We start from the raw sequence: 13017 nt of genomic DNA, 5'->3' as shown, positions 1-13017 counted from the left end.
GCTACCCCAACTCCCTCAGCCACTCCTCATCAGGCTTGTGTTCCAGACCCTCCACCAGCTTCATTTGACTTAAGATCTTGCAAATGTTTCTTCCTATGTAGGCTGGGGCAGGCACCTCAGGAAGAGTACAAGGATGTTGGTAAGTCATGTAGAGAAAAAATCAGAAAGGGAAACCTTAGCTAGAACAGTCTGGTCACTGCTGTATAAGATGAGATGTTTTTCCAAATGCATTAAAAACAAAAGCAGGGCCAGGGAAAATCTCCATCCTTTAATGGGCATGTGGATGGGGAGCGCTGTCACCAAAGATGAGGAAAAGGCTGAGGTACTTAATACTTTCTTTGCCTCAGTCTTTACAGAGAGATCAAATATCCTCAGGGCAAGCAGCCCCCTGAGCTACTAAATAGGAATGAGGATCAGAATAGACTTACTGTAACTCAGGAGAAAGTGACTTCCCATGACACTTAGCTACTCACAAGTCTATGGGGCCAAATGAGATTCACCCAAGAAGACTGAGGGAACTGATGAAATACCTTTCCAAGCCTCTCTGCATCACTTATGATCAATCTTAGTTTAACCAGGGACACCCCAGATAGCTGGAGATTTGCAAGTGTGGTGCCCACCTACAAGAAGGCTCAGAATCAGGATCTGGGGAACTACAGCCTGACCTTGGTGATCTCAGTGCTGGGGAAGGTTATGGAACAGAGTATCTAGAGTGTGGTGACTGGCAACACGACAACAAGGTCATCAGGCCCAGCCAACATGTATTTGTGAAAGGCAGGTCCTGCCTGACCAACCTGATCTCCTTTTATGACAGAGTGACCTGTTTAGTGGATGAGGGAAAGGCTGCAGATGTTTTCTATCTAGACTTCACTAAAGCCTTTGACACAATTTCTGATAGCATTATCCTGGAGAAACTGGCAGCCCATGGCTTGTACAGGTGTACTGTTCACTGGGTAAAAAAACAGCTGGATAGTCAAGACCAGAGAGTGGCTGTGGATGGAGTTAGATCCAGCTGGTGGCCAGTCAGCAGTGCTGTTCCCCAGGGCTCAGCACTGGGTCCAGCCTCTCTGTCGTGTCCTTAGAGACAATCTAAGAGGGGATCAAGGGTATCCTCACTCAGTTTGCAGGCAACAAGTTGGGTAGGAGTGTTGATCTGCTGGAGGGTAGGACGGCTCTGCAGGTTGGACATTGGGAAGAAGTTTTTCACTGAATGGGTGATCAGGTATTGGAATGGGCTGCCCAGGAAACTAATGGAGCCTCTGGAGACATGCAGTAAAAGTTGTGGCACCTAGTCTTGTGGTCTATCTGGCATGGTGGTGTTGGGTCAAAGGTCAGACTCCATGATCTAGGAAGTCTTTTCCAGCCTTAATGATTCTGATTATTTTCTGCCTGTCTTGCAGAATGGTAGAGTTTGTCCTTTGGTAATTATGCCTTCAGAACTGTGATACTTTATATCCAATATGTTCATCTGTTGTTTGAAAGTAAAATTACCTTTGTACAGAATTATTGCCTAGGTAGTTTGAGCATAATATATGGAATCTGTATGTTGCCAAATAGATGTATGATTAGAAATGCATGTAAAGCTTCTACAGATGGCAGAGTGCTGTTGCATTTTTTTAAACTAGACTGGGCTTTGTTTTTAAACAAAGATGGTTTTGACTCAGTAGTAGTACTAGTTTTTATCTTCAGCCCTGGACAACTTGAGCGATCTGAAGCTGTATCAGGAACATGACAAAAAGTTGCCTGTCTTGGAGTCCCTTATTTAATATCTTTTTTTTGTTTCAAATGTGTAATAACCTTTTTGGTTCAGATGTTTCAGTGAGCCTCCGTTGTTTTTGAAGGAGGTAGGTGTTGAGAGCTAACAAGGGCTACAGCAAGAAGGAAATAAGAGAGTAGGTAATAGTTTTTGAAAGTGAAGAAATTTGTGTTAGTTTTAATAAGATGTGAGATACAAAACAAGAAATACAAAAAGTAAACTCTTTCCCCCCCCCCCCACTTTTCCCCAAATTACTGTTAGGACATGGCAATTTAAACTGTATGTGTTTGCATGTATTTCCTTAGGGTGTGAGATAGTTTTCCTTAAATTCTTTGTCAAATATATTACAGAATTCAACAATTCCAACTTTTTTACCTCCAGTTCTTCCTATATATTACATTACATTACACCAGCCATTTGATAGAGATCATTTGATAGCCATCTATTCTGATGACTAAATGTTCAAAGATCAGAGGAGAAAAAACAATCAGTTTCTGAATTTAGCAGTGCCAAGGTAACTGCTAATTGCACTAGATAAACAAGGGACTTCATGGGTTTTGCAGGAACATTTGCTTTGGCAGTTTTTCTTCTTATTGATAAGAAGCATTGATAGATAATACTGTTTTTATCTGCTGATAGATATATTCGGTGTGGCTGTAAAGTTTTTTGTAGTCCATTTCTTTTAGTGCAAGTAACTACCTGTACTTTGAATCCTAGTGTTTCGCATTAGGAAAATGTTTATTCTGATTAAGCAAAGTGTAGACCTCTCAAGTCCATATCCAAAACAGGCTCAGACTTTCAACAAGTACCTTTTCACAAAGGTGAATAAACCCCCACTGCTGTTTAACTATGCTCTTTGGAAATATCATTGTGGTCTTTAGCCCAAGATTCTTCACCATAGTGCTGGTGGTAAATATGTTTTTCTGGTTCTACAGAGGTGATATTAATGTCAAGATACTTAACTATTTTTGGTTAAAAAATAAAACTAAGCCAGTGATTGGAATAAGAGGCAGTCACTCCTTCCCTGCCATTTTGAAGGATAAATAAGATTGCTTAAATGCCTGTTAACTGTATGTGGCTTAGTCTCCTTGCTCTGTGCCCCTGTTGAGACAGGCTGGGATTTCCCCACATGCTCAATCCCTCCCTAGGTGGGAGGGTGGGCTTTCCCTCCCACCTAGTGGATGCTCCATGGGAGAGCCAGTTGTCGGACCCCTGCAGCAGTTTTTCCTACTGCTTGTCTGCCTGGCTCATCTGCCTTAGTTAGCACTTAACCCTGGCAACACTCCCTTTTGAATTTTATACATTGTGATTATGTAATAATATTTGATAGTAATATTTTATATAATATTAACTATTATGCAATTGTGTATAACTGCTGAAAATACCAGTGTGACTACTGCTTTCACTTGGGATCATAACTGTTCTTTTTTTTAAAGGCAGAGTTGCATAAGTGCTGGTGAGACAATATGTAATGGAATTAATTCATTCTTTAAAATCCACTAGTTTTCAGAGCATGGAAACAAGTAACAACACTTCCTTTAGTGCATTGGGAACTGATGTCAAAACATCAGTGCTTTTTCTGCTGATGTCTAATAGAATGGAATTTTTCCATTTAATTCCAACACGGAAGGGATAAATGTATCCTCTTCCAGACTTGCTCATAGTCCCATGACCCAGGAGAACAAGCTGTTTTAGTTTTATTACTAAGACTAAATGTCGCAGTTATTGTCAGCTTGGATTTTGGTCGTTTTGCTCAGTGAAGAGTTTTATCTTTATATGTGTTTTTGAATTTGGAATTCCTGGGGATTCCTCCTGTGCACATAATCTGAGTGTTTACTATGGAATTGCAACATATGTCGCTGTTGGTGGAAAATTAGGTCTACATGTCTTTCCTTCTTTTTGCAGTTGCAAAAAAAGGTCAGATTAGAAGCTTTTTCCTTTTAAATAGTCATCTGCACGCTGCTTGGGAGGGCTGTGGGTGGGGAATGACTATCCAGCTGCCCTGACCTGGATTCTGGAATTTTCATCTCTGCCTTCCTGCTAACTACCACCTTAGTTTTGCAACCTTAAATTTCCAGCAGCTTCAGAACAATTGAAAAATCAGACATGTAGACCCATGATAATTTTATCTTTAATTTCAGTCTTCAGAAATGCATCCTGTACTGCCCAAAGTGAGGTGTCTGTTGTGTTCTTATTGTCTGCAATAATTTCCTAGCCCTGCCTTGGCTCATCCATGCACTAACCCATCTTTCTGAAGCATTTGCAGTAAGTCTAAAAATTGCCTTTGGAACACAGTTGTTTTACAGAGCTTATCTGCTTATTTTCCACCAAGCTTTTCATAGTACCTTCCAGCTCTTTTATGTTACTACCTTTTCTGTCTTCTGGGTTTTTTCATTAGATATTGTGGCTTGATCTCTTGGATGTTTGAGTGCAATTGAGTGTATTCTCACAAATATGAAGAGAATGAGATTAGAGTCACTGTGTCCTAGTATGTGTTCCATCACCTTCTAAGTGAGCTGTATGCCTTAGAGGGAGGAGCTGCCTACTGGTTGTGTTATGTAAAATATTAAATAATTTATAATGCTAACTGAATATATCTGCCTTGGTGAACAAACGTTCATTGAAGTGCTTCACAGGTGCATATTAAGACAAGATCAAAAGAATTCCCTGAAGACATGTGAGAATAATTTGCTTTATTTGATTTTTTTAAGTGGGAGAACTTTGCTGTGAGTCTGTGCTTTATTCAAGAGTATTATTTTCTACTTAAGGATCCATGCGAGCAGTTACAGAGATCTGCAATATGATTCTGCAAATACTTAGCTTTTTTATTGAAAGCAGCTTTTCTGATGTACTGCCTTGTTGCTGATACTAGCATCTGCTCCAGTTAAAGGATTGCATGAAGCTTTGGATCATGTGGCTCTTTCCTCTTGTCTGTTGTAACAAAAGGATTAATGGATTTCGTGCATTGCCTTGGAAAGCTGAAGGTGTTGCAATTACTATCAAATGCCATTTTTAGTGTGGCTTTGAAGCTGTGATGTATGCATGGAATTTCAAAGAACTGCATCTTTTTACTGAGCATGGCGATTTGGCATTAGTGCTTGATGGTATGAATTGATACGACTTCTACAAGTAATTTGGTTTTCAAGCAGAGACTATTGATTTCTATCATATGAACTCTACCAGCTTTTCCAGTTTTTATCTTGGGAAATTAAAATTTGTATAAACAGAAGAAACTTTGTCTACATTCCTCTTCTCAATGTAAATGATTATTTCTGCAGTGATTAGTTAACGATGATCTGCTTTGCAAGACATAAATGCGGCAGTGACCTGCTCTCGTTTAGATGTTGCGGTAGTAGAATGGTGGGGCTTTGCATGATTCATGCTTTCTTTGTTTGTGTTCATCTGCCTGCATGTGTCTGCTGTGAGCAGGATGGCTTGTCTGTGTAGAAGTTAGAAATGAGTACTTATTTTCTGGTTCTTGTGAAAAATAAGTATTCTCAATGTAATTTTATCTTTTTTCCTTTTGACTGTTCAAATATAATTGTCTGACACAATTTTGTGAATGTGATCTGTATATATGCATGCTTTTGATTTTACAAACTCACAATGTGTACTGTTCAGTCTGCTTTTAATGCCTGCTGAATTTGCTTCTTGATAACAAATAATTATTAATGTTGCACCTTTATATTGGTAAATTTTGCAAGCTGATAGCTGTATCCATATAATCGTGTATGCTGTTACATGTACAATTCTGTAGCATGGATAAATTATTTAGTGGAAAAAATAATCACAAGCATAAATGAGAAAAAAATACTCTGCTGAAGAGCTACCTTTAAAAAAATCAAGCTTATATATTGAAAGAAGGGTTGGGTTTTTTTCTTTCACCCTCAGTTTTTATTATGTGAACTAAATTAGCTGAGCATTGACTATATGCATAATATAAGAAAAGGATTTAATTGATATAGAATATAAGGCATCAGATTTTCTACTTAAAAGTTTACAATATTCTTGAAAGTTCTGAAGTAGGACTATATAGGTGTGGCTTTGACTAAATCTCAAGTAAAGAAATCCAGAAATTTTGCTTCTTAAGCTTAAAGCAAGGTCTTGCATAGGGTGTTTTTCTCACTTCAAGAACAAAATAAGAAAGCACTTTGTATCTTTGGTTGAAATACTCTAACCTCAGTGAAGTGGGTATTTTGGCTACATTTAAAAATTTATCTGTTTTTAAGCTATATCCTGTTAAAATGAAGTTTTGTCATCTTTCCTAGTGTGTACAAGTTACAGAGAAAATTAAATGAATTTGCACTGTCAAACTGACTATAATAAAAACATATTGGATCATCTTAAGATTTGTGGCATATGCTTAAATAAGTATTGAAAATACTGATTAAACAGTGAAGTCTTTTTATATTTGTGTTTAAAAGAAATTTTAAATGTTTCAAAGTGTTGGGTGACTCTTCTTTTCAGGTTTATGCTTATTAAATGCTTTTGAAACAAAGCAGTTGTATGCCCAAACTCTTACTTGTAACTCATACATACATACTTTGTCCCTCTTTGCCGAAATTCTTAATTCATACTTCAAAGAACTCTTTACTTTTCTCTGCTTTTTAGCTTATCCATACTCTCCCACCTTCTCAGCTATACAGCTCCCAATTTTTCCATAAAATGTACAATAACTGGAATTTCATAATTGCTTCTTCTTTGTTCTATACCATTTGTTTTGTCTCCTATCTCCCTGCCCCATTGGAGTTTTGGTGCTACTGCAGAATTTATTTCTGCCAAAAGTCCTTCACTGTTGTCTGTCTACTTGATCAAACTCATCTGCTTACAGTATCTCATGCATTATTTTGAACCATCTGTTTATTGCTTACATCTCCTTTGCCATGCACATCATTTAGATTAACATTTAGAGGAGTTTATTTTCCTTCAGTTCCTCAGTATCTGCTTCTGTTTGACTTGTGAGGAAATTTGTCAAACTCTATTTTTGATCTTCTAAATGTTATTCTAATAAACAGATTTTTTTTCATTGTTTAGTTCGTTACTTTTATTGTATCCTCTCTCTTACTTTTAGTTGTACCTTGTTTTATGTAGACTTCTGTTCTCATGAAATATTAATTTCAGTCTAGTATAAATAATTTTGCCAAAGAGGCCTGAAACAGGAAAAAAACTTGATAGAAAGTTTTCTTTGATATCTATTTTGTTGCTTTTAAAAAGAAAATGGTACTGTTTGTATTATTGGATGGAGTGACTGAAGTTGATTGTCTTGAGACTGAACCATGTTTAATCCCCCAATTAATTATAGAGTAAGGTACATTTTTTAATGGGCTCTGTGAAAGTTACTTCTTAGGAATTACATAAACCAAATTAATGAAACACTGTTCCTTTTTCATACCATTAAATATATATTGCTGTGTCCTTTTGGGGACACATAATTCATGGTAGGTAACAAATTATTTTACAAATTGATTAATCGATAATAAAAAATAAGTTTATAATAACTTCACAGATACTACAATCAACATCTTAGATGCAGGCACAGTTTGAGTTGTTTAAACCTATACTGCAAAAAACAAGTGGGTGGGTTCCAGAGAAAATTGCATTAATCTTGTTTTCAATATTTCTGTTTTATCAAAAGCCTCAGCACTCTACTTTTTTGTGTGGTTTGATTTTTAGACTGAATCTGGATATGGATCAGAGTCAAGTTTGCGACGTCATGGGTCCATGGTGTCTCTTGTGTCTGCAGCAAGTGGATACTCTGCAACCTCCACCTCTTCATTCAAGGTTGGTGCAAAAAGTTTTCCTAATATTCATACATAAATAACATGCAACTGGAAAAGAAGTTAGGTATGAAGACTTATTCACATAATTGTAGAAAAAACACTAAATGTCAGTAGTCCATCATACAGATGATATGGGAAGCTCTCTCGTGCCTCTCATGCAATCATCCTTTTTAAACTGAGGTGTCATCTTATGTGGCAAGAAAATCAAACTTGTGAGTGTATTCATTAACTTTTTCTAGTTTACTCACCAAATATCCTGGGCTCCAAATAAAAACAAACACTAATTCTGTAGTTTAATGAGTGTGATATAGCCCTGCCTGACAAATTATGGCTTTCCTTGTGTCATGCATATGAATATTTAATATATGAACTGAGTGTGCTGTACTTCTGGGAGAGCAGAAAAGGGAATGAAGATTGGAGCAAAGATCTTAAACCAGAGCTGACTGCTTTCAGGCAAATATGTATAAAGCTGGTAGCATGTAAGTTCACTTTTTAATAAGGTTTTGTGGAGTGCTCTGAAGTAGCAGGTGCAGTCAACAGAAAACATTGAGACCAGTGACAAAATGAGTAAGGAATACTCAGATACCGTTTCTTCTGACATTAACCGTATTTCTTAATTGCTGATATCTAAAATGTCCTTAGTGTGCTTCAGTTTCTTCTTCAGAGCTGCAGACATATCTTGTTTAAAATTAAATTGTAGCTATAGTGCATCAAGCTATTGTTGAGTATATAGAAATATTTCACGCCTTTTTTGTTTGCGTTTTCAGAAGGGCCATAGCTTACGTGAGAAGCTTGCAGAAATGGAAACCTTTAGAGACATCTTGTGTAGACAAGTTGATACTTTACAAAAATACTTCGATGCTTGTGCGGATGCAGTTTCCAAAGACGAACTCCAGAGGGATAAAGGTAACACTGTAGCTGAAAACTCTTCCCTCCACAGACTGTAGCTTTTTACCGAGGAAACCTCTTGATACTGTTCCAATACAATTTAATGTCTTATAAATAAAATAATGTATCATAAATTAAGGATAATAAGGTAATGTATCCTAATAGTAAAGGATTAATCAGTTGCATAAATGCATATGCATGTTAATTATTTTTACTTTGGAATTCAGATTTAAAATTTGCTTGATGTTAACCTGTAGCTGTCAACTGTACAAAAGCAATGCTCTTTTTAAGTGTTTTGTTATAGAACACCAATTGCTAACTCTCACAAATTAAATTTATTCCTGTCTCTTACCTGTTATTTTGAAAAATAAATGGGATATTCGTTTTGATAGAAACAATACACTTTAAAAAGTCAAAAGTGCTGCCTTAAGTAATGCTTCTGAGGTGTATTGGCTGGAAATGGAGCACTGAATGCACACTTGAGACCATACTAGACTACAATGTGGATGCCTACATATCTCTGAATTGCTTATACCAGAGCACAACTCGTCACTGTATTTGTGCACTCTACGGAGGCATTTATATTCATCCCTGTTTGTTCTGGCAGTGTGAAACTTTCTGTAGCAATAAAACACCAGAGAAGTGCAATTCCACTTTTTTTTAAAATTTTCCAGTGTAGAATATTAGATAGGTACTGAATCATGACTCCTGCTTATCCACTTGTAACACCTAAGTATGTTGCTCTCACCAGATGAGTGCTAAATGTCAATGCTGAGCAATGTTAGATTCTGCTGGTAACTGGCATTTACACTGGTAGTGGTCTTGGGTCAAAAAAAATAAACCAAACCCAAAAGGGAGGGAGGGGTCATGACTGTTGTTACAGGAAGAAGAGCTGGCTAAGCATGAAGACGGTCTTAATTCTTTCTTGCACTGCAAAGAACTAGAAAAGCTTTCTCACTCCCATAATACACTCTCTCTCAAATCTAGTGGTAGAAGACGATGAAGATGATTTCCCTACAGTACGTCCTGATGGAGATTTTGTACATAACAGTAACAGCAGTAAGGAAAAACGTAAGTGTCTCCCAATTTTTTCAGTGATGAAAATTAGAATGACTGGTATGGTGATACATCTGGTACAAGACAGGTGTATTATGCTTTTTTCTAAGCAGAAAAGGGTGAGAATAGTTATTTAAGTGTATGTGAATGGAAGTTCTTAGTCACGTTATAATTCTTTAGCAACTTCTAGTGATTATTCACACAAATACTAATGCAAGTTTGTCAAGGTGTAATTCCCTGTTCTGTGTCTAAAGTCCTTGTTGCTACAAAATTCTGTTGAAACAGCTGCATTATTCAGATATTGGGAACTGAGATTTTGTAACAGGTTGTTGCAAGTGTTACCTGCTTTAGGAGTTTGGTGAAGTTCAGTGCTTTTCCTCTTAGCGATGTCCTCCTATGGTTTTCACAAGTACTGTGGCTGTGGAATGGTTAAGACATCACTGTTAGTGATTCTTATTTATCATAATTTTAGAGCTTTTTTGTCTTTTCATTGTTATAATGAGCAGAATTCTGATATTTATTTTTATCATAAATGAACTAGTTATTTTACTCACTGTACCCGTACAGCCAATGTGAAGAACTCATGCAAGTCTTGCTGTTCGAGAAATTTGATAGTTCTGGCCTGGAGGAAGTTGTGTATGCATTCAAACTGTATTTGCATTCTTCTTAGACCTTCTCATGTTTTCTGACTTAAATATTCTAGTGTTTACGCTCTCTACTTGTTGGCAATTCAGTTAGTCGTAAGGTATTTCTTAGACTTGATTCACAAAGCTTAGAAGTTGCACCTCCAGTTTCAAGTGTGATGGAATCTCCCAAACTACTCACTAGAAATGTTTTTTAAAATGTAAATACTTTCATGAAGAACCTAGAAAATATAGGGCAAAATAAGCCTTTTCTATGTCTTCTGTTTTCTTTTTAATTGGTTTTTGTTCCCTTGTATTACGTATTTCCTTCTTGTATTTAAGTGCTTTTTCTAAAACATATCCTAAAGTGTTGTGATGGAAGAGGAAAGGAAATTGAATGGAAGGAGCTTTTCAGGTTACTTCCAGAATTCATCACATAAGTAGATTTTTCTACTGAGTAATAATTGTAATGCTGATTTCAGAGACTAGGTAGCATAACACGGAAGTTTTGAAGCAAGTGTAAGCAGGTGTATGGTTCCATTAACCCTGTTGTCTGTATCAAACTGTACTCTTTTTTTTTTTAAGAACTGTTAAGTTAGATTTCAGAAAACTGAAGACAAATGCTAAATAAGAGTTTAATTTTACTTGCATGATTCATTTTGGAAGAGATGTCTTTGTCAAACTCAATTTTTGTACAATCATGTAGGAGTTTCAGCTTAATTTACTGGTAGAAAATCTTTTTGTATCTACGTTTGTTCTGGTGCATCTGTAATATATATGCATATACTATGGTGAATATCATTAGGAAAGTCTGTATTTTTAATGGAGCTGGTCATTAAGCTTTTGGGAACTTACATGCCAGGAAATTGATACTTGGTGTTATGGATACCCTGTATAAACTCACTCACTATAGCTCCCTACAGGAAATAATTCTGCAACCCCTTGCATTTTGCAGAACTTCTAATTCCAAATGAGTCCTGTATTTCATTGAATTTACTTTCCATCAATTATTTCTATGAAAATATTTGTCCCCATTTTGGTTTTTCTGTGTCTCAGTCTGATTTCTAATGGCTAAATTAATTAAATATTTAGTAGCTGAGTGCTGCAAAGCTTGATTAGAAATGAATAATTAGACTCTGTCTTAGAGTGGAATTAAAAGTGATACAATGGGGGAAGTAGGTGTCTCAGGTTGAGACAGCCATGCTCATGTGTTGGGCAGGAAAAAAAGGTCAGACTGAACTGGCAATGAAAGACTTATCTTGAACTACACCCTTTTTAAAGCTTAGCCTCAGAGCAACTGTTAAAATTTGGTTTCTCAATTTTCTGGTTCTCTTGTTGAAATTTCTATCTCATCCCGGAAAGACTCCAACAATCTTCTTAACCATAGCTTACAAGTGGTTGCCTGTTTATTCTGAGATGGTTCTCCTCTCAGTGGTTCAGGAAGTGAGGCATTGGTTCAACCTCTTAATTTAGCTTACTATGATATGATGAAATGTTTAAGCCTACTGTTCAAACTACTAGTGCACCAGTCTAAAGCTCAAATTATTAGATTTAAGACCGATTTAAGGGGCCATATTCAAATTGACTTTTGCAATTTGTTCTCTGTGTGGGAGGAGAAAGTTAATGTAAGTATGGACATTTGTGTACTGCTCTGAAGGTGATTTGGATGGGGAGGCTTTCTCTTTTCTGTGTTCTGCAGGATCTTTAGGTGAACAGGTAGGTAGAGTACTATGAAGTTGTTTAAATATATTGGCCACCTTCCAGTTGGCCAATATATTTATTGGCCAATATTATTTATTCCAATCTGGTAATTGGAACTGTAAAAGACCAGGGTATGGTGTCTGGCTGATGCCTATTTGCCCATTGGGATCTTATATTCAGGAATGTAGAGTCTTGATCTCTAAGTGTTCCCATTCATCCCCTCAGGAAAGAGAACATATTTAGAATTAAATTTCCTAAGAGTAGGAAGAGGAGGAGTAACCTACTTAAGGAACCACCTTGAATATGGAAGATGTCTTTTGTACTGGAACTATAAAGATGGAAGTGGTACAAAGGCTGAAGAACAGAAATTTGATGTAAATTACAGCAGAAGTTTATGCTGGATTTTTGTGCTTTGAATGGAGGAAAAATATTTGCCAAAATATTGTTGAAAAACTGGAGGTGTTCTTAAAGGAAAACTAGTCATATTGATCCTATTGCAATCCACAGAGCATAACAACAGTAGGCATCAAGAAATGGACATGAACACAAATATTTGTTTTTCACTTAGAATTACTTAAGTGACATAATATGTTAAGGGAGCATAAAATGGAAAAAAAAAATGGAAAAACATCTTTCTACTTACTCTCTTTAGAATACTTTTCTATTTCTCTGGAAAACAGATTTGATCAAACAGTGGGGAGGTATTACCAGCAGAATCTTGGGAACAAGAAGGGAAACACCTATCCTAACAGACACAAAGGTCTAGGAGAGAAAAGATAAAGAGCTATTGAAAGTTAAAGAATGATATGAAGAATTCCTTTTATGAAACAAAAGAGAAAGCAAGTCAGAAATAGAGCGTAGATGGATAATGAAAAATAAACTGCTTGGAAGATGTTGAAATTGAAGTTAAGGTGGGAGACAAAATTACCCTGCTTTTTTCAGTTGACGGCATGCAGTTTGATAACCAAAGAGCAGTGGCAGCAGTAAGAACCCTTTCCTATTGGTCTTTACCTTTAAACATAGATCTCCAGATGCCTGGTTTAATTTTTAAATAATCAATTTGTAGCTGACATGAAAAAAAGTGTAAAAAAGGAATCAGAAATATGTTTGGTCTCTCCAAATAGAAAATCTTCTTACAAGTATTTGTAAAATGTCTAAGCTCAGTTGTTCCTGAGGTCAGGGTTGAGGTCATCTCCCTACATGCTTCAGAAAG

At 36.5% G+C, this 13017-nt stretch overlaps 1 protein-coding gene across 2 annotated transcripts in view; it reads left to right on the top strand.

Annotated features, from left to right (window-relative positions):
• Positions 1-13017, top strand: part of CERT1 (ceramide transporter 1) — a 77995-nt gene that overhangs the window by 39587 nt on the left and 25391 nt on the right. For both annotated transcript variants that reach the window (XM_058824518.1, XM_058824517.1), the window contains exons 4-6: positions 7430-7537; positions 8304-8442; positions 9412-9495. In XM_058824518.1, coding sequence (XP_058680501.1) covers positions 7430-7537; positions 8304-8442; positions 9412-9495 — 331 coding nt within the window. The remainder of the gene's footprint in view (positions 1-7429; positions 7538-8303; positions 8443-9411; positions 9496-13017) is intronic.

The sequence above is a fragment of the Ammospiza caudacuta genome, chromosome Z (assembly GCF_027887145.1).
Source record: "Ammospiza caudacuta isolate bAmmCau1 chromosome Z, bAmmCau1.pri, whole genome shotgun sequence".
In the NCBI taxonomy this organism is placed as follows: domain Eukaryota; kingdom Metazoa; phylum Chordata; class Aves; order Passeriformes; family Passerellidae; genus Ammospiza; species Ammospiza caudacuta.
The sequence above is the reverse complement of the archived record's forward strand: the minus strand, read 5'-3'. Positions and strand labels throughout refer to the sequence as shown.